Source organism: Cyprinus carpio, chromosome B22, assembly GCF_018340385.1.
Source record: "Cyprinus carpio isolate SPL01 chromosome B22, ASM1834038v1, whole genome shotgun sequence".
NCBI lineage: Eukaryota > Metazoa > Chordata > Actinopteri > Cypriniformes > Cyprinidae > Cyprinus > Cyprinus carpio.
Genome location: NC_056618.1, coordinates 19,566,446 through 19,587,597, shown reverse-complemented (window position 1 = coordinate 19,587,597; position 21,152 = coordinate 19,566,446). Strand labels below are relative to the sequence as shown.

General features: G+C 34.6%; 3 protein-coding genes and 1 pseudogene across 9 annotated transcripts in view; 3 read left to right on the top strand and 1 right to left on the bottom strand.

Annotated features, from left to right (window-relative positions):
- Window positions 1–3,464, top strand: part of adarb1a (adenosine deaminase RNA specific B1a) — a 29,994-nt gene extending 26,530 nt beyond the window's left edge. For all 4 annotated transcript variants that reach the window (XM_042748583.1, XM_042748582.1, XM_042748580.1 and 1 more), the window contains 3 exons: window positions 851–1,032; window positions 1,117–1,295; window positions 2,308–3,464. In XM_042748583.1, the coding sequence (XP_042604517.1) occupies window positions 851–1,032; window positions 1,117–1,295; window positions 2,308–2,484 (538 nt within the window). In that variant the 3' untranslated portion in view covers window positions 2,485–3,464. The remainder of the gene's footprint in view (window positions 1–850; window positions 1,033–1,116; window positions 1,296–2,307) is intronic.
- Window positions 1–21,152, top strand: part of LOC109082837 (glutamic acid-rich protein-like) — an 848,403-nt gene that overhangs the window by 659,453 nt on the left and 167,798 nt on the right. The gene's annotated exons all lie outside the window — the stretch shown is intronic.
- On the top strand, window positions 7,297–17,939 carry LOC109066814 (annotated as a pseudogene).
- Window positions 17,156–20,769, bottom strand: LOC109066817 (cobalamin trafficking protein CblD-like). The gene is made up of 5 exons (XM_042748609.1): window positions 20,496–20,769; window positions 20,312–20,420; window positions 20,113–20,234; window positions 18,060–18,146; window positions 17,156–17,949 (listed from the first exon to the last, which is right to left on the bottom strand). Exons 1-5 carry the CDS (start codon window positions 20,742–20,744, stop codon window positions 17,746–17,748), a joined length of 771 nt encoding a protein of 256 aa, XP_042604543.1. The 5' UTR covers window positions 20,745–20,769; the 3' UTR covers window positions 17,156–17,745.

The window sequence follows — 21,152 nt, the reverse complement described above, 5'->3', positions numbered from 1 at the left end:
CTCATGTTTTAAGCTAAAACTGACTTTTTTTCCTTTTCGTTTTGCCTTTTTTGGAAAAGCTTTGGCTTTAATGATTGATGATTCCTTTTGAGGGAAAAAAAAGCATGCTGACATCAGGTGGCCCGCTTTTGTAGTGACACCTCTCCTTGATCTGCTCGATGTCGAATGCTTCCTAAGACCATCTTACTTTTTTCTTGAGCCCCCTCCCCCCAACTTTAACGAGTCTCATTAGCATTCCGTTGCCTGCATCCAGTGGCACTCAAAAAGCAGCTGATTGGCTGTCTTCTTGGCTCTGAAACCCCAATCACTTCAGCTCTCTCCAGAGCGGGGGGCTCCCTGGAGCAGGAGCATTGGGCCCCTGATTAGGGCTCTGATTTTGGTCTCCAAGAAACAGCCGTCCTGCTGAGGGAAACCTACTGCCGCAAACACATCCACATGCCTCGCATTGGATGCCAAGAAATACACTCCAGTTAAACGCGGTCATTATCATCCAGCTGTGAGCTAAGGCTTTTTGAGAGCTCAGATCTGATGCATCACCTTTGGAAAAAAAATTATTCTGAAGGCTTCGGAGAAATCACAGTGATTAAGATTATAGATTGCAGGTGTTATTTTTCCGATCATTTCAATGGTTGCCGTAAATATGACTGTGTGCGAGTGCACTTTTTTTTCACATCAGGATGTTGTTTTATTCCTTCATGGTACTGTGGCATAAGTATCATGCTGTATGTCCGCAGGGGGCGAATACTTTGTACTGCATGCAACCAATGACTTTGTTTCTTTCCGTCAACCAGGTGCACACCTGCACCTGTACTTTTCAAAAACATCTGTGGTTTTCTTTCTTCTCTTGTAGATGGAACGTCATTGGATTGCAGGGGTCTCTTCTGAGTTATTTTACAGAACCCATCTATTTCTCCAGTTTAATTTTGGGAAGTCTGTACCATGCCGACCATCTTTCCAGAGCCATGTACCAGCGCATCGCTGACATGGACGATCTGCCCAAGCCATTTGCCCTCAACAAACCTCTTCTTAGTGGTAAAACATCTCAAATAAATGATTGATTGTATCAGTTTTCTCAGCTCTTTGCCCAACCATGTCTGTTTTCTCCCTCTTCTGCAGGTATCAGTAACACAGAAGCAAGGCAACCTGGGAAAGCTCCCAACTTCAGCGTCAATTGGACAGTCGGAGATCAGGGCTTGGAGATCATTAATGCCACCACAGGAAAAGATGATCTCGGAAGACCATCTCACCTCTGTAAACACGCCCTCTACAGTCGCTGGGTCTGTCTACATGCCAAGGTAAAACATTTTTGTAAAGGCTGTTGATAGTTCATAGATGAATATAGAATCAAGGTTTAGAAGAATCAAGGTTTAATTTTCAGCAAATATGGTAACTTGGTCAACCCCTCTAAATTGCGAGTAAATCACTCGCATATGCGACTAAATCTTCACTCTGGGTAATAAATTCTCAGATTTTACTCACCAGTGTGTGAGTTGGAGGCTAAGTATAAGTTTAGCACAGATATATTTTCACTCGCTGAACACTCTGACAGAGCGCTTCAAAGTTTCAATCTCCGTCAACCGATCTGTGCTATTTTTCAGTTGATCTCAATGGATGCACAGCGTACCTATATTTGACATACCGTAAACTCTAGTGTGAAGGCACACGACTCGCCATGGCTTTGTCTCACACACACTCAAAGAGAGAGAAAGAGAGAGAGAGAGAGAGAGAGAGAGAGAGAGAGAGAGAGAGAGAGAGAGATTCTTACATTACAAAACATGCAGAATTGACGCAGTACATGTAAATGAAATTCTTATATTTTCCTGTCAAAATAATAGAGTTCCTTTGGAATTCTTAAGCTTTAAAGAACTCTCGGTCGGGTTCTCTGGTAGTAGGTGGAGCTAATGTGCAATCACACACACACACACACACACACACACACACACACATATATATATATATATATATATTAAAGGAGTAACGGTTTACAAAATTCATGGTTTGGTTTGATACGTCATTTAGGCTGCCTTGTTGAGTGCAGTGGCACTGAGAACATTATATTTCAGACACTTTAAGCTCTTTTATTTCCCAAATATAGTAGGATTAGTCCAGCAAATAATTTGGTTTGTAATGCATACCGAACCGGAAGCCTCGTACCAAACGGTTCAATACGAATACATGTATTGTTACAGCCATATTAGTCTGGCGAGTAAACTAAAAAATTTACTAGCCAAAGGCGATTCAATTGCTAAGGTGTTTGTAGGGGGATGTTGGCATATTAAAAAGCAAATATCCTTTTACCTCTCTCAGCTCAGTGAGACTCTGCGGATCCGAGGATCTCGGCCAGGCACCTACCACGAGGCAAAACAAGCAGCAGTGGAGTATCACGCAGCCAAACAGACTCTCTTCAAAGCGTTCTACAAAGCAGGACTTGGAGCATGGGTTGAAAAACCCATTGAACAAGACCAGTTTTCCCTTACCTCTTAAGATAAGCCAAGAGAAAGGGATTGTCGGCAAGAGATTTTTTGTACATTTTCATGGAATGCAAGGTTTTAATCTAACCTCCATAGTTGTTGTTATTTTATTTTTTTATTTTTTTGCCTCTATTATTACTGAGAGTTGCTTGGTTTCTTTTATCTGTAAAAAACATGGTTGTGTTTACTCAAAAAAAAAAATGGCTGAGTTAGAAAAAACCCAGCTGAAATCTTGCCGTTGGGTGTGAACAATACCTTGTGCTAAACCAACCAATCAAGGTGGCTTGCACAGTTAATCACATTGACTATAATGCTGCCTTAATTTTACCTCAAAATTATTTTAAGTTACATCTATAATTGTATTAGGTAGTGGATCACTGTTTTCATAAATAATGTAAAAATTCTAATTTCACCCAGGAAGTTCCCTACAGGAAGTTTTCACTCAGGACAGGAGACAAATCGATCTATATTATGGTTGCTATAAACCAGCAGCTTGATTGCACAAAAATACACAACATTGTGAAAATAACTATAGAGATGCGCAATACAAAATGTATGTGCTAATAGAGATTTCTCTTTGATGAAACCTCTTCTGATACCGATAGTTGGTACTTCTAGTACCAGTGGTGGTACTGTGCTTTCTGCCACCTTTTTAAACACCCTTACATTAAATAACTTATAATTGAAATTTATTATTTTATTCTCTATAGCATCCTTTTGACATTTAGCTAACTTAGGGTGCTTAAATAACAGTCAAGCTGTGATAATTATTATTAAGTGCTATTAATTAACAAGCCGGAAATATTTTATTCACTGCATGAGTTTTGTAATGGCCCACTTTTTCACCTCCCTTTTGATTGATAGGACGTAATTAGCTGTTTAAATATTCAGCCGATGTCCAGTAACTCCGATAGTTACAAATATAGGCCAATAGCAGTAATTGACCAATATGTGTAAAAAAAAATATATATATATATACACACACACACACACACACACACATATATATATATATATATATATATATATATATATATATATATATAATTCCAACAAAATTACCCAACAGGCTCAGCCCAATTTTGGGTAAAGTCAAAACCCAGTGTTTTTTTTTTTTGTTTTGTTTTGTTTTTTAATACTTGTTAATGTATTCTAATGTACATGTTGTTGTTTTTTTGTTTTTGTTTTTTTGTCTAAAACCACATTTCCACTTTACTGTAAATGTAACAATTTAGCTTTCTGTTTAAACTGATTTTATCACCCAATTTCCTGTTTAATATTAAGAATGTGATGCCATTTTTATTGAAAACAATAAAGACTGAACTGTATCATCCAAAATCAAAGTCAGTCAGATTGCGATTGGGAAACATTTATTGCTTTTAAAGAGAAAAAAGATGTACGGTGATTGTAATTATGAAAATACTAATCTACAATGTTGCAGACTCCAGAAAATTACTTAAGATTTCATATTTATTACTTTGGTCTTGCCCAAAAAGGCTGCTTTATGTGTTCCTGTTTGTGTGTGTCCATGAAGTACACAACACCGTAGGGTGTCTCATTCATCATTTTACGTTTTAATAGGGTGCTTTTTAGCCACAGTGCACACTTTTGCAAAGCACTGAAGTGAACTTCACAGTGGGTTACAACCTAACAGTCTATGCTGCATTACATCACCAAAGTGTTGAGTCCTCACTCCTCAGAGGACTAAGGGCAACATTTGAGACCAGGCCTTTATGATTTTGTTTGTCTCTGCTCAGCAGGAGCTCTAGAATCAATGTAAACTCTAGTACTCAACCTAGTTATGTCGAGAACATGTCCTGGAAAATTCCCACAATGCCACTGTGTTCTACAATTCTGGATGTTCTTTGTTGTCTGAACTAGAATCCCGCATGAATTCGGTTTGAACTGGTTCTGCTGTGCCGGAATCAGTAGTTTCTTTAAGTGCTGCATCTAAGCAAAGACTCGAAAGTTGAAAGAGTTTTTACATGAAAGGAAAAGTATAAAAGGATCTGTAAGAAAATAAAATGATCACAGTCTTAGTGGTATATCGGACTGGTCTGTCAAACTTTTGTTTCACGAGTTCTAACATTCCCCAAACAACAAACGTAATTGCAACGTGTTTCTCTTATAATCCTGAAAGTTGTACTTAATTTCGTGCAATTGTGCAATTGTACCGACTTTTGAAAGCTTGAAAGTTTTTAAATACCCAAACAATTTAATAGACTTGGTGAGGGATTAAAAGCACATTATCAGTATTTTGTGCGTTCTTAAGAACAAAAGAGGTTCAAGTGGATTCATTTCTGGAAGTCTAATTCCACTAAATTATGACCTTTTGTTTACAGGCAATAGCGACATGCAAAATGAAGCGATTAGCAGTGTGCTAATCGCAGTGACTAGAGTGAAATTGTGTTTATCTGAGCTCGCAGGCTCGTTGTGGCGGATTGGTCTTTGAACAATGGCACTTTCGGCTAAAGTGCTTTTATCCGTGACTCCTTTAATTCACATTCTAGAATGTTTCCTCTCTTCTCTCTTTTTACATTACCATTTATCGGTTTTGAGGACTGAAGCCTTTGTTTCTCTAAAGAATGCAAGAACGTCTAAAAACATGCTTGTATCCTGTTTTTTGTGTGTTTAGAGGCGTACAACAGATTTTAATCAAATTTCTAATACTTTACGATGTTCATGAACATTGGATTTTTAAGAATGTTCACATTTATTTAAAAATAATTTCATGGAGATGCAAAAACATTAATTTCCTAAACATTTAAAGCAGTACTGTAGTACTAAAATGTAACTAACAATAAAATGGTAGGACCGCATAATAAAATGGCTTATCAACTTTTAAAAAGGAGAAAAAAAACACTCCAAAACCTAATCAATTAGCATATTATTTGTCTAGTTTGTTTATCAACACATGTTTTGCTGATTCTGTTCACCTCCAAATGTCAAACTTGATAAGAAAGGTAGCTATAATTATTGCTGTCTTTGGGTTGGTGTCAACAATATTTTTTCATATGACTGAATCAGCCTGATGATTACACGAAAGTACGTTTTAAGCATCAAATCATCTTCCCTTTTTAGTTTATGGAAGTCATTTCATTGCAACGGTAGTTTAGCAATTGGTATACAAAGAAGTATGAAGAATATTTCCCCATATACTATACACATCTTAAACCAGAGTTCAGACAGGACTTTTCAGAGTAACATTACATTATAAAGCAATTCATTTCTTTCTTCTCCCATTCGTATGAAATGAAAATGGTCTGATCATCTGTGCAAACCTGTGGCTTCCCTCTCACAGCTGTCCCGCTTCTTCCCTTGGTGCATCGGGAGCATGTGGGTTTGGGCCATATCAGCCCTCCACACCTGTGCGAGGTGAGAAAGTGGAAGATAATCCCGGCACGGATTTGCCTCATCTCTGCGCTTCACAGGAGCCTGAACAAACAAAATAAAGTAACCTTATCGGCCATCAAAACTTGAAAAAACTTCCACCATCTGTCGGCACCATCTTTAACTTCAGAGAACTTCCAGTGCGAGAAAAAGAAAGCTGCCCTCTGTTGTGCGAACCGTGTGGATGTATTTACGGTTCAGGGAAGAAACAAGAGATTTGCGGATGATTTTCAGAGTTCGATCAGACTCAAGGTGAGGCAGGATTAGCGTTAGACGCCTTTCATGGCTTCCGGCTTCAACCTTTATCTCCAAATTGCCTTTCAGGAGGTGAAGTGTGTAAAAAGAGAAAAGCGGCGCTCTTTCTGCCCTTGTCGCTGGAGTCATAGATGTGCGTCTCACTCCACTTAAACTGTTTTTGTTAAGCGTAATTTGAAGGCATTGTGTGCGAGCACAACATGTTGGTTGTTTTGGTTGCTTCAAATTGCCAAAGCGAGATAAGATGATTTGAAGTGTGGGAAAAAAAAAAAGAATAAAAAACGTCAGGGCTTTTGGATGAAAGAATTTTACCTCAAAGAAAACTGACTTAAGTACTTAAGACCAAAATCTCGGACAAAGCACACAAAGTTCAGTTTTTGATGGACATCTTCTATTTTTTGTTTCTTTTACCTCAAGTAAACACGCAATTGTATTTCACAAAACTAAAGTGATGCTAGTTAAAGTTCACAAACAATATAATTTATAATAACTTTTATGAATACATTATTTTCAATAGAATACACATAGCAAATCAAGTTCAAACAGACATTTCAGTTAGGAATGTAATTAAACTTGGAGTCGTGTATTTTATTTCATCGATGGGATATTGTCATTTATAAATAACGCTAAGAAAAGTGCATTTAAATTACAATATTACTGTTCAACCAACAAAATTTTATTTTAATGACGTCAAATGACATCCCCGTCAACCAGTAAAATTAAAAATGATTTACTATGTGCTTCACAGTTTTGGTAACAATGCAGTACATGTATGGTCACATGCTCTCAAGGCCCCATAGTGAGCTCATTTTGGACTAGAAAATACATATAAATTCAAGTTATAAAAAATATAATTTTACATCCATATGTGTTTTCTTGGCGATTTTTAATGCACTTTTATAAAAAACAATAACTCAGATACCAAAAAATCTCATGCATAACTGACAAAGTCCTATTATGGGATGCATATTTGGTGTAGCTGGCACTATTGACCAGCACTGGCGGGCAGCATAATAGCGTTTATGCATGTGTTTTAGGTTCATTTTTGGAAGATTTTTGGAAGATGGAGAAACATATCTGTACTTATTTCAGAAGGCGGTGATGATGGTGACAGGAATGCATCAGAAAATCAGTTATAATTAATTAAAGAAGTTGTTGAGGACCAAAGAGGATAGACGCAATGAAGGTAAGGCCAGTGATGAAGAACAGGTTGTTGTAAGTCAGGCATTTGGTTACAATATTGTATGCCAGTTTGAAAGATGTGATCCATTCAACAACCAGTTGAAAGTCTGATCTCTCACACTCAGGAAAGATCTCTATCACAATATCTCTCTACAAAACTAAAGTTTTTCATCCAAATTCAATCTCCTATATATATATATATATACACACACACATATTTCAGTTGTGATCATTTCAGAATGCAACAACGTACAAAACGAAGGGGTTGCATTTAAGTTTTTTGGCCTTAGTCAAGCTCTGGATTTCAGTGCTGAATGAGTTTGGCCTGCACTGTTGTGCTAACGTATCGATTCGCCAGTGTCTTTAATTCAGAATGCACCTCGTTTCATTTGTCACAGCTCGTTTATTTGTTCGATTTGCCACCATTAAACTACTTAATGGACCTTCCCGGGCCTTTTAACGTCAACAGATGGGAGAACAGACACCCGAGCACCTTACCTAACATAACATAAAATCAAATCCAACACCTCACCCTGCAAACCAAACCTAACCTACCAACACAACAAGCCGAAAGCTGAAGAAGTGGAATCCAACATGATAGTTAATAAACAGTAAGACCTTACAATTTAGTGGCACAGTTTCACCACGATGTCAGGAAGATATATCCATTGTTAAAAAAAATGAATATTTTAAATCCATGAAAAAACACATTAAAATACATGAAATATAGAAGTAGAAAAAAGTAATGAATTGTTTAAAATCAATGATACATTTCTAAATTAATACAAAAAAATAGTAGCCTACCTAAAATGGGACTAACATTTACATTTAGTCATTTAGCATATATATATATATATATATATATATATATATATATAGGCCTATATAATGGAATAGAATAGAATAGAATAGAACAGAACAGAACAGAACAGATTAGAATAGGTAAGTGCTAGTATTAGTTCGTCAGGTGCTGGTGTAAAAGATGTGTCTTTAGAGGTTTTTTTGAAGATTTTGAAGACTTTGCTCGAAGAAGAGGTCATTCTATGACATAATAACAGTTTTTACCTTCACTATTTTAAGGAGACCTAATATGAATTAATTATGATTTTATACTATCGTTATAATTGTAATAACTTTGGCACTGTTGACAATAGTATGGTTACTTTCAGAGGCAAGACCTACTTCGCCTCAGGGACGAGCATTTTTGCCTCAGGGATTGCGATATGGTATGTTTTTCTTGTTGAGAAAATCATATTTATCATATTTTAATTGGATAGTCTGTTATATTGCGTATAATTATATTTCTTATTCGAAAAAACAGCGTTCTACTTACGTTTCCCGCCCAGTTTCATCGTGTAGGTCACAGAGTTTGGTCAAAGAAAAACGTAGCTCCGCAATTTGTGGGTGTGGCTTCATCATCAACGGCGCAACAAAGGCGGCAATATCATTGGGCTTGTGATCGTTTATCTTCTAAAACTTTATTATTATTATTATTAATTATCTATTAGTGTTTTCCATGTTGGTGTTTTATTACTTTATTTCATATGCAAAATGTGAGCTTTTAATATTAAACTTTTAAAATGAAAAAGAAAAATGTTACTTTACTTTTTTATGTTTATTTGCTCATATCCAGTTGGACGTTTTAAGGTAAGTTTCTGGATATTATAAAATGAGGTTAAAAAAGGGACATGAATACAGACATGACTAAACGGACGCTCAAAGCTTCGCTCTCTCTGTTTTTCTTTCTTTTTTCAGATAGTGGTTTCATTTGCATGCTGACCTTCATCCGAAGGTGAGTTTGCTCTTTCCAAACCAAGACTCTGCAAGCATTATGAAATGCCACCGAATCTGTGATTTTAGGAGCGCAGCGCCTGTGGAGTGAGATTAGAGCCTCAGTAGATGCTGTCTGTAACAACTCACGCCACAGAAATGTTGGTCTGAAAGATTGTGGAACTGATCTGTTGAGGTCTTGTTTTGCATTTTATGCATATTATTTTTTGTATTCCACAGCAAATGGCATCTGTTTCTTTTATTAAATATTAGTATTAAATTATTAATAAATATAAATATGATAGTTGAATACTTTACATAATATAAATAAATTATTTGAAATTTCTAGGTTGTCCATATTCAAAAACTCAGCTTTTGCAGCCATCTAGTGGCCACTAAGTAACACCACTACAAAAAAAAAAAAAAAAAAAGAGGGAAACTTCAAGTAGCAAACTGCAGGATCATTCTGTCTTCCTATTGACTTCAGTACTGAAACTACGTGATGGGCGTGGCTTGATCATTCTGTCTTCCTATTGGTCTAAATCCAGGAAGCGTTTAGTTGGTGTCAGCTTCTGCTCTGTTGTTTGAAACAATAAACAACTCGAGTTTCTCGGTTCATAAAATGATGAATTGACGGTTTGATAGGATAGTAATTAATTAACACTACTCTTCGGTGCTTTAAGGTATGGTATAAATTACTATAGCTTGAAACATTTGCAAGTAAAATAAATTCAAGCTGCGTTTGTAGTCACTGTTTGCCCTACAGTGTTTCCTTCCTGCTTATATTTTGTGTGTACTGTGGTAATACCATGTTTTTGGACACTTTACCATTAGAATACCATGTTTTGCCATCCATGGCAGTTTACGGTTTATATATATATTATATATTAAATTAGTACCTTATTTTACTTCACAGGATATCATAGTATCGTAGCCTGAGCAGACTCTGATATTTTTGCAGTTATTTCTGATGTTTCGCAATGCATTGGTTTATTCTTGATATTGCATGTAATAATGCAGGTGATTATAATGTGTTTCATTGTCTTGCAGCAGGAGCAGAGAGAGTGGGACACTCTTAACAGGTTGCTGCAGCATCATGGCTTCAAACCTGTCAACTTTGCAGATCCTACAGAGAACAAGAACCTTGCAGGTAATGCATCACTGACATTTTCTTTCAGATCTTTTAAAAATAGTTTTTAAAACAATTAAAGGAAAAATTATTCTCAAGTAATTTCGAGCAACTGGAAGTCATTGGTCAGATGTAACAACATTTTTATTTTTTTATTTTTTGGTGACCTTATTTTTTATATTATAGTCTACTATAATTTTTATATTTTATAAAGAATAATTTGTAAACCACTCTTTAAATGTATTATTATTCTTTTTTTTATTATTATTATTATTGTAATTAATTAATTTATTACATACAATTTTATTTAGTTTTTTGGGAACTTTTATGTATGTCTTTAATTATTTTTAAACATCTATAAATATATCAGTCATCATTTTGGTTAAATAATAATAATTTTTGGTTTTCAGTATTGATGAGTATTTCTGTCTGTTTATTGTTGGCTGTAGAGTTGGTTTTGTTGGAGCGTAAGTCTGCATCTGATCTACGGCTGATGTTGAAGACATTGCTGTCAGATTCTGAAAGGAGACAAGGTTTAATTCAAGAGCTCATTCAGTCCAGCAGCCAACTGAAGTGAGTCTAGCTTTCATAAATCCACAGTCAATATGCTTGAATATGCCTCTAATGTAATGGCGGTCTTTATTTTTTGTCAAAACCCAGAGAAATGGGTATGATAATGTTTAGTACAATAAATTTCATGATCCCTGCATGTGAAGGGTCATACTTCACCCAAAAATGATAAAAATAATATAAAAATGATGGTTGTACTAAATTGAATTTGTGTTAATTTTAATTTTAAAAAGGTTATTTAAAGCATTCCCTGATCACATTTCACCCCAAAATCAAATGAAACAAATATGATGATAAATAAGATATTTACAAATTACAAATGTTTGCACTGACATTGTTTTCATTACTGTAATGTAAAAAAAATGAGTGCTATCAAACAATTAATTGCATCCAAAATAAAAGTTTTTGTTTACATAATATATATGTCTGTGTACTGTGTATATTTATTATGTATACATACAGTAAATTCACACACATGCATGTATATATTTAAGAAAAGTGTTTAAAAATATTTATATATAATGTTATATGAATGTAAATATATACATGTAATTATTTTTTTAAATATATGCCGTATGTGTGTGTATTTATATGTACATAATAAATATACACAGTAAACACACATATGTTATGTAAACAAAAATGTTTATTTTGGATGCAATTAATTGTGATTAATCGTTTGACAGCACTAAAAACTAAAAAATAAATAAATAAATTATAAAGTTTTTACATAATTGAATATTTTGAATATGTTGTCCTGACTTTAAATTGCATGAAATGTATAATTTCATTCTTTATTGGAATTGCAGCATAGATATTCAAATGACTCTTTAATATTTGAATGGTTTAGCACTTGTGGTTTCTCCAGGGACGTCTCCTGGACATGTTGCTTCTGTTAGCACACACTCAATAATGTAAAGCCCTCGAGTGCGGCAGTGCTGCCATCTGCTGTAGTGTAATATAATGCAGGATGAGTGGAAGGAGATGAGATCAGCTGACAGGACAGAGAGTCCTCATTTTGGGATATGAGTCCCAAATGCATCGGCTACGAAATGAACTGAAGTAAGTGTATGAATGTTGTTTATTTTAATAAAAAAAAAGTAAATTCCCCTAACATCAGCTTCATCTTTTCCTGCAGATTATATAAAAGTAGCTCTGGAGAGAAGGACTCCTCAAACTCCCAAAAGAACAGATCCACAGTGGAGAAAGCCACCACTGACAAGTCCTACAACTATAAGGCCCTTTTAAAGGTATCTATAATAAGAAATATTTGATATCTGTTCTCGATCTTGTCATGTAAAAGTGATTCTGCTTGTCTCCAGTCATACCAGGAGCAGCTGAAGGAGACCAAAGCTCAGCGAGAAGAGCTCAGGACCGAAATCCAGCAGTTAAAAGAAGATCTGGAGACCAGGTTGATAATGGATTTTTGTAGCCCTTACTATTGGTATATAGTTTTAGTTGGTGACGTTTTTAATGTTACACATTTTAGACCCACCATAAAAGAACTGAAAACCTGCAAACAGCAGTTGAGACGCTTGGATCAGATCATCCAGCAGAGCAACATCAGGTAAGATCTGAAATGAACGAACAGTTCTTCTAATGAATCAGGCTAATGAATTACTCATTAAACAGATCATCCCAAGCACTCAGAACGCTGGACTTGGCAGAGACGCTAATCATAGATAACACCATCATCCAGCACCTGGATGCCTCTACCTGCAAGAGACACCTTGTGGTACGTGAAGATAAAACTAAAACCATAAAACACTCTTTTGTTCAATTTAAAATATCAGTGAAAGCTACCACAGTATCTCAATTAGACTAAAAGGTCGGATGTTTCGGGTTGTTTTCCAGGATGTTTGTAAGGAACTCAATGTGCGAGATGTCAGTCATCTCATTTCTGCTGTGAAAGTTCAACACAAACAAGCCGAATCCGCCTTCAAGCTGGAGAAGGTGAGATTTATCACAGTTTGGAATAGCATACTATTTTTTTGGTATACTAATATACACATAGAATATAAACCATTTCCCAAAACACAGTAAAATTTGCAGTATTATGTATCGCACAATGTGGTCAACTTGACCTTCTGTCTTGTGTGGCAAACAAAGACTCGCTATTTGATCGGACTGACGGAAAATATGATGCAGTAATAACGCAACTTAAACTTTATGTAATGAGCTCATGGTGTAATGAAAGTGCCATCTGGAATGTAGCTGATGCTTTTCTGACATCATCACAATCTGATTTACTCTACAGATTCTACGTGACATCACTGCCGTCCTGACCAATCCCAGTGCTCCGCTGGGTTTGCTGAGGCAGCGTGCGCAAACCAACCTAGAGCTTAGCAGGGAGGCGGAGTCTGAGCTGATTGTTCCAACCCTGGAGGTTTGGCACCGACAACTAACCTCTCTACCAGTGAGTCAAATCTTTGTGTATTGAATTGAACTAAAAGTACAGTCACATTTATCACTGTTTGGTGAATTTTTCACAGAAAAAATTGTGGCGAAGTTGATTACGCAGATTCGCCACATTGACCAACAGAGGTCAGAAGAGAAGTGCTTCATACATCGCTACACTACTGATCATAGACAATGGACCTTTATTGCAAAATCAAAATTTTGCTGAAATTTGCACATTTAACATTGTTTGGTTATTTTTTGTGTGCAAAATGTACAGTAGTAATTTCAGTAGGAATCTACGCAATTTCATGTAAGGGTGAAAGATTTCCCCACACAGATTTCACAACTGGTTCAAATTGGTTACGTGGATTTGGTGCATTGACCGACAGAAATCTGTTTGGTTTAGAAGTAACTCTCCTTCATATATTGCTACGCCTTTGATGAAATTTTTTTGCTGAAACTTGAATTCATCTAAAGATGTGGTCACATTTTATGTTTAAAAAATTTTCATGGACAAAATTTAGTCGCACTATGCAGTTGGGAACGGTTGAACCAGTGGCTAAAACACGCTTAATCTTTGGGCAATGAATTTAACTAAATTTAACTAAAATGTGCGGCCACATTTGCCATTGTTTGGCAAATTTTTGACAGCAAAATTCAATAATTTTAAAACAAATCTATGGGAATGGTTGAACCCATTGAAAAATCTGAATGAGGAAATCTTTCACCCTCAAGCAAATTTCCTGATTGCAATGATTTCTACTAAAACTACTGAATTTCACAGAAGAATGGTAAATATAACCACATTTTTAGTTAAATTAAATTTCTGTGAATTTTAATAGCCGTAATTTGGTGGTTTCGTTTGAAATCTATGAGTTTGGAAATGGTTGAACCAGTTGTGAAATATCCTGTTAAAAGACTGAATTTTACCCACAAAAATTTGCCAAACAATGGCAAAGTGGCCGCAGCTTTTGTAAATTAAAATTTTGGCAAATTTTTGCAGACAAAATGATTTCAATACAAGTCTGCACTACCAGAATTTTCATGTGAAGAGTTTACCCCACTCAGATTTCGCAATGGGTTCAACTGTTCTAGATCACATTGAAAAGACTGAATTTAACCCACAAAATGTTGCCAAAATTTGAATAATTTAACAAAAGGGTACAATTTGTACCATCAACTTCATACTTTGTATGAAGCAAAGCTCAAACAGAAATGTCCCCAGTGTGACTGCACTTAAACTCATTGTGTTTGAATATGATTTGTTTGGTTCACTAGGATCTTCATCGTGCCCTCATCCGATTGGAGAAGAGGTTGTTGCCATGGCAGCTAGAGGGCAGCATCACTGCTCCTTCAGATCCTGTGCGGGTGGAAGACTTGATGCTGATCGTCGACACTCTGCTCGATGAGACGGCATCAGACGACAAGGTACTTCTCCTGAAAGCAACATTTCTCTTAATGTGCTCCATCAGCTGAAGATGCTCTCGATGTTCCTCAGGTTCTGCGCAGCCCCACCAGACACACCCTGGAGTCCATGGTCGCCCACTTCCAGAAACTCTTTGATGCTCCATCGCTGACGGGAATCTATCCTCGCATGAACGAGGTCTACACCAAGCTGGGCGAGATGAGCAGCGCCATGAGGAACCTCAGAGACGTTCTGGACTTGGGTAGTGAGATATTATGAAAGATATCTCAGCGCAAGTGCATGACATGCAACCTTCGTCTTTCTCTCTGAATTGATGTTTTTATATCTAGATGATGAAGTGCCCCCTAGCGAGGTCCTCAATAAGGTAGCTGCAATCGTGTCGCAGTCAGGAAACGCTGCAGGTCAGGAGCTCTACAGCCTTCTGGAAAGCAGTGACATTGACAGGTGCGTCCATCTCACTGTTTTAGTCTTTGTTCTCAAATGTCTGTAAACCTGTTCTATAAGATTTTATGATGAGGTTTAAGTCACTAACATCAATTAATGCAGTAATTGCCAAACTTTTCCGTCAGCCAAAACCCTTCTGACCTAAATATTTAATTGGAGTCCCCTTCAGAAGTTAATATTTCAATAATTTAATAACATCCACAGTTATTTAATTACACGTAAAATTAAAATTACATAAAAATAAAAAACTAAAACTTCAATATCCATATACATATATTCATTATTCATTATATCTTTTATCCATAACCAAGTTGTATTCATTCGATTTTTTCGATTTTTTTATATTTATTTATTTTTTTGTCATTAGAAAATTAGCTTTTCATCAGCTAACAAACTCCCTGCAGTTTTTTGCTTTTGCATGAGGTATCAATTAACAATGCATTTTTCTTTTTTGTATTATTTATATATATATATATATATATATATATATATAGTATATATTTTGTACTATTAATCATTATTTTTATTTTAGGCATTTAAATATGCACAACTTAAATATGTTGACATTTAAGTTTTTCAATACTTGATACCTAATACTGTTCTCATTTGTAAGTCGCTTTGGATAAAAGCGTCTGCTAAATGATTAAATGTAAATGTAAATGTAATACATTACCTAAAGTACACTTTTTGTCATGTAGTTCCATGCGTCAGTTATCAGAAATAATAATCATGTGCGATTAATTATTATTAGTTAATGCCATAGATATAATGCACTAACAATGAACAATAATTTTTTACAGCATTTACTCATATAATTTGATGTTAATTTAGAAATATATTTCATTGTTGAATCATAATTAATTTATACAACTTGAAATGTTAAAAGTGTATATGTACAAATAGAAATTTTGCCAATTATTTTATGGTATCTAGTACATAAATGCTTATGAATTGAACCTCATTTAAACTGACTTGTTCAGTTTGGTGCTTTAAATTATGTAAGAATGGCATGTAAAAAATTTAAGCATAAATTTTCACATTTAATTTGTTAGTTTAAATAACAATAATAATGTCCAAATTAACATTAGTTAATGGGTTAGTAATGAACTAATGAACAGTATGTCTTAATAGCATTTACTAATCTAACTTCATTTATATTCATAAATGTACTTTTGTTCGTTGTTTAATCATTTTCTTTCATAATATAATATTCAATGTGAAATGTTAAAAATGTATATGAAAACATTAAGGAAATGATCCTTAAAAATTTAATTCCATGCATCAATTATCAAAATAATAATGGTTAATAATATGTACGTTATGTATCATAAACCTTTAAAAGCATGTATTCATTTTAGTAAATGAAAAAGTTTACAGCATAAATGCTCACATTTTGGGCCAGATTACGTCAGCGCAAACTGTCTTTTGGCGTTAAAATGGTACTAATAGGATGTGCAGTGAAGAATTAGCGCTGTTAAGGTGTGGACACAGTTTTTTTGTGACTTCACCTTATTGAATATGCATTTGTAGGAGTTTCCCTTTTGATCAGTTAATTTATGGCAGGAGAGTATTTCAATCAATCATGCAATGCGATTTACTAACGTTTGCGCTCGTCAAATTACACCATTATTGAACACTCAAAAAAAGCTTGTCTAAAAGCTGGACATTACGGAAATGAGATGTTGCGTCTGTGTTCTTTAATGTGCGCATTTTCAGCAAATCACACACAGAATTTTTATGGAATTGCGCATGAACGCTAATTTGCCGTTTAGTAAATCTGGCCCTAAATGTCAGCAGTCAATATCATTGTTACCTCACCCTACCGAATCCATTCAATTTTTGAAAAGCATTTGCTGAACTAAGTTAATGCTGACATATACCATGTTCATTGTTGAATCATTGTCTCTCATAATCCATGAAATTATACAATTTAAATGTTAATAATTATACATTTTGCTCATTATTGTAAAGTGGATACATGAATACAATTTATTGGTTCAGTTTATGCAAGAATGATTTAGAAAAAAGTGCCATAAAGTTTAGTTTTACCTTTTTATTTTTAAAGAACCTAAATTTGGGAACACGTAAATGTTTTGTCAAGTTGCCGGAACAATTTACTTTACACAATAAAAGGCTCCTCCGTTCATTTGGAAACTGCAGACAGTTGGTGTTTGTATTGTATTTCACAGTATCATCGTAAAGCTGAAGGAACATGAGGAATCCTTTCCGCTTTTCAACCCCTGCAAACGCTGGGTGAGGACAAACTTTATTCACATTCAACAAGACAAAAACCAGTCAAACTGAAATGAACAGTTCATCTAATAGTATTCTAGTGCACTAAAATCATGATATGTTTACCTAAAAAAAAAAAAAAAAAAAAATGTTAGTCAGACATTGTGGCACTAGTTGAGCTGCGTTTCCTCTGTTTCAGGCGTCCCGACTCTAGACGATGTTTTACCCACAGTACGTTCTCTCAAAGGCTGCTGATGTTTTGTAAAGCACCATGTGGATTCACGTCTGTGTTCATTTCATTAAGTATTCATATTTTTTTTAATAAATTAACATTTTTGCTGTTTTTTTTTTAATCACCTCAGAACAGCAGTTACTCTCAAAAGCTCATTTTGTAACATCACAACCAGCAAGTTTTATTCAAAAATCTCTTCTATAAGAAACAGTACGTAGATTTTGCTCAGGCTTGCAAACGTCCATCAGTCTCTGTCCTCTGAGGCGCTGGCTTGTCCCTGAAGTTTCTCCATGATCAGACTGTTGGAAGGTGCGTTAGTGATGAGCGTTAAGACGAACGTGGACGTCTCCTTGAAGACGTGGCGTATGACCGTACACGACGCCAGGTCCTCGATGTGAAAGCCAGCGTGACGCTGTAGAATAGAGTCCGGCGTCTGAGCGCCAAAAAACTGCAACAGAAAACACTCGGGCTTTTATAAAGTTCCTAAATATTTGAAGTCACTCATGGATAGATGTGCATGAATTTTTTATCTGTTTGCACTGAGATGAAGGTACTTACAGCTTTTCCTGACAGTGGATTGATGAAATCGGCCCAGTATCCTCCTCTCCACAGTGTGAAGCAGATTTCTTTAGCACCACTGACAAACTGCAATCAGATGTTTAATAACACTTATATACTATCGTTTTTTTTTTTTTTTTTTATTAGTTTTCTTCAGCAAGGATGCATTTAATGCACTGAAAGTGACAGAGAAGACATTTATAATGTTACAACAGATTTCTATTTCAAATAAACACTGTTCCATTCATCAAAATGGATATAAAGCAGCGTTTCCAAGCACCTGTCGCTTACTGTTTGGGCTTATAAATATGAACATATTTCGTCTGTTAATATGCACAGTTAGACAGCGCTGCATGAGACAAAAAAGTAATAAAGCCAATACCACTGCATGTAGTCGTTCTTTGATGTATGCTGATTTAATCAGATGATGTCGCGATTATAAATCAGGATTTAAAGCGTAAAGTGAGAGCGACTCCTGGTTAACGTAGTATTAATGGCTCGTGTTTAGCCACTATTCATACTTGTTTTATGTATGACAACAGAAAATATGTAAATGGAAACCGCTTTATTAAGCATTCAGTTGTATTACAGTATGTGACAGTTCAGAGAGTAGAACAGATCTGAAGTGCCGAACTTGTCTGAATGCAAACCGATGCATCACATATTAAATATGCTAATTAATATGTGATGTCACCTGCCGCAACACAAATCTCACAAAATCCTGTGGGAAACACTGCATTCTGATATATAACTTGAGAATTTTTTTCTCATTGATGATTTGAATTGTAACACATCAAGTTATTTTTAAATAAAAATCAGCATAAAAATACCTTAATACATAAAACCAGTCATAAGGGTCAATTTTTCCAAATTGAAATTTATACATTAATAAGATTTACATTGATATATGGTTTGTTATGATAGGACAATATGTGGCCGAGATACAACTATTTGAAAATCTGGAATCTGAGGGTGCAAAAAAAAATTAAAATATTGAGAAAAATCGCCTTTAAAGTTGTCCAAATGAAACTCTTAGCATTGCATATTACTAATCAAAAATTAAGTTTTAATATATTTACATTAGGAAATTTGCTAAATGTCTTCATGGAACATGATCTTTACTTAATATCCTAATGATTTTTGGCATAAAAGAAAAACCAATAATTCTGACCAATGCAATGTATTTTTGGCTATTGCAACAAATATACCCCAGTGACTTAAGACTGCTTTTGTGCTCCAGGGTCACATATTAAAATTTGTAATAGCAATTTATAAATATAATATTTCATAATAATAATAAGTATAATACATCATTGATTATTCTATATATATATAAATAAATGTATCATGATGCAATTAAAATAAATATGCCATTTATGAAACAATGTACAATGTAAATATAAAAATAAATAAAATGCATCACCATCCAATATATTATAATTTATGATAATGTATATATAATTTATAAATATAATATATAGTTTAATTCAACATATAAAATGTATCACAATGCAATTAATATAAATATAGTTTAATGATTTATTACTAACATAATGCAACTTTACATTCCTTTGTATTTTTTTGTATTTAAATACAATTATGTTCAATTGAAACCTGCATTTTTTTTTTAAATTTATCAAAACAATATAACATCATTTAAATGATTTTAGAAAATAATGATTTTATGATGAACATAAACTGCATTATAATTTATGATAATTTATATAATTTATAAATACATATAAAATAAATGTATCAATGCAATTCATAGAAATATACAGTTTAATAATTTATTACTAAAATAATGCAACTTTACATTCTTTTGTAATTTTTTGTATTTATTGATGATCCTCATTGTAATGTAATTATGCTCAATTGAAATCTGCATTAAAAATATAAAAAGTATCAATGCAAATATGTATAATTTATAAAATGTTGATTTTATGATGCATTATAATTTATAATAGTATATGACTTATTATAGACTAGTGTATGTATAATTAATAATATATAATAAGAAGAATGTGTCGTTGAATTTTCCAGTCAGACTCACATGATCTAGTAGTTCCTGTTGATCTTGGTTCTGATCTTCTGTGGCCGTTTTCTGCTTCCTCTGTGTTACCGTGACGACAGTGATGGGACTCGCAGGCAGCACTGGGAAAAACAGCTCTAACTCTGTCCAAAAACAACAACGATTGGATTCAAAAGCTGTACGTGTGAAGAGGTTGCACATGTTCTATGAGATACAGTACCTTTCTTCAGCAGCTCTGGGCAGGAACGCATGGAGCACTCCACATCTGACTGACTGAAATAGTGTTCAGCTTTACTGACTCTCTGCGCCGCCAGAGACGCTTCTTTACCCTGAACAAACAAACAGAAGAATCAACACCACACCTGAAGATTGAAGAACCAAAGGATTTCTGAGCAGATTTTTACCTGATACTCATTCACAAACTGAGCAAGGATGAACTCGTGTCTCTCGGTGCTGGATGGGGCGGTTAAAACGTCCGGGACCGTCCTGTGAACCGGCCCTTTCATCTGTAACCCCGTACCCTTCAGGTGACAGTCGAAACCCACATTGCCTGGCAACTGGAAGCGCTGATCCTGAGGCCCAAATGGACCCATGGTCTCATCTGGCCACACTGTCCTGGGACCTGTCAGACAGACCATTACATTAACTTGCATTTCAAAGCACCGCGGGATAACAGTTGGGCATTTTAAGCTAATATGCTTATATATATATATATATATATATATAATATATATATATATATATACTATATATATATATATTGTATATATATAATATTTTATATATATTATATTTAAATATATAGTATGTAAAAATATAAAGACAAAAAAATATTAATATATATAAATTAATGTGTGTATAATATATAAATAAATGAAGAAATATATTGAGAAATATAGTAGAAATTACTATAATATTCACACACACATCACATTATATACTGTTACACTATGATATTAAACATTTTTTTAACACTATACAGTCTAACGCACATGTATGAAGTGTGTAACACTTTATAAATAAATTAACATTAAGTACATAGATAAACAATATTAATACAT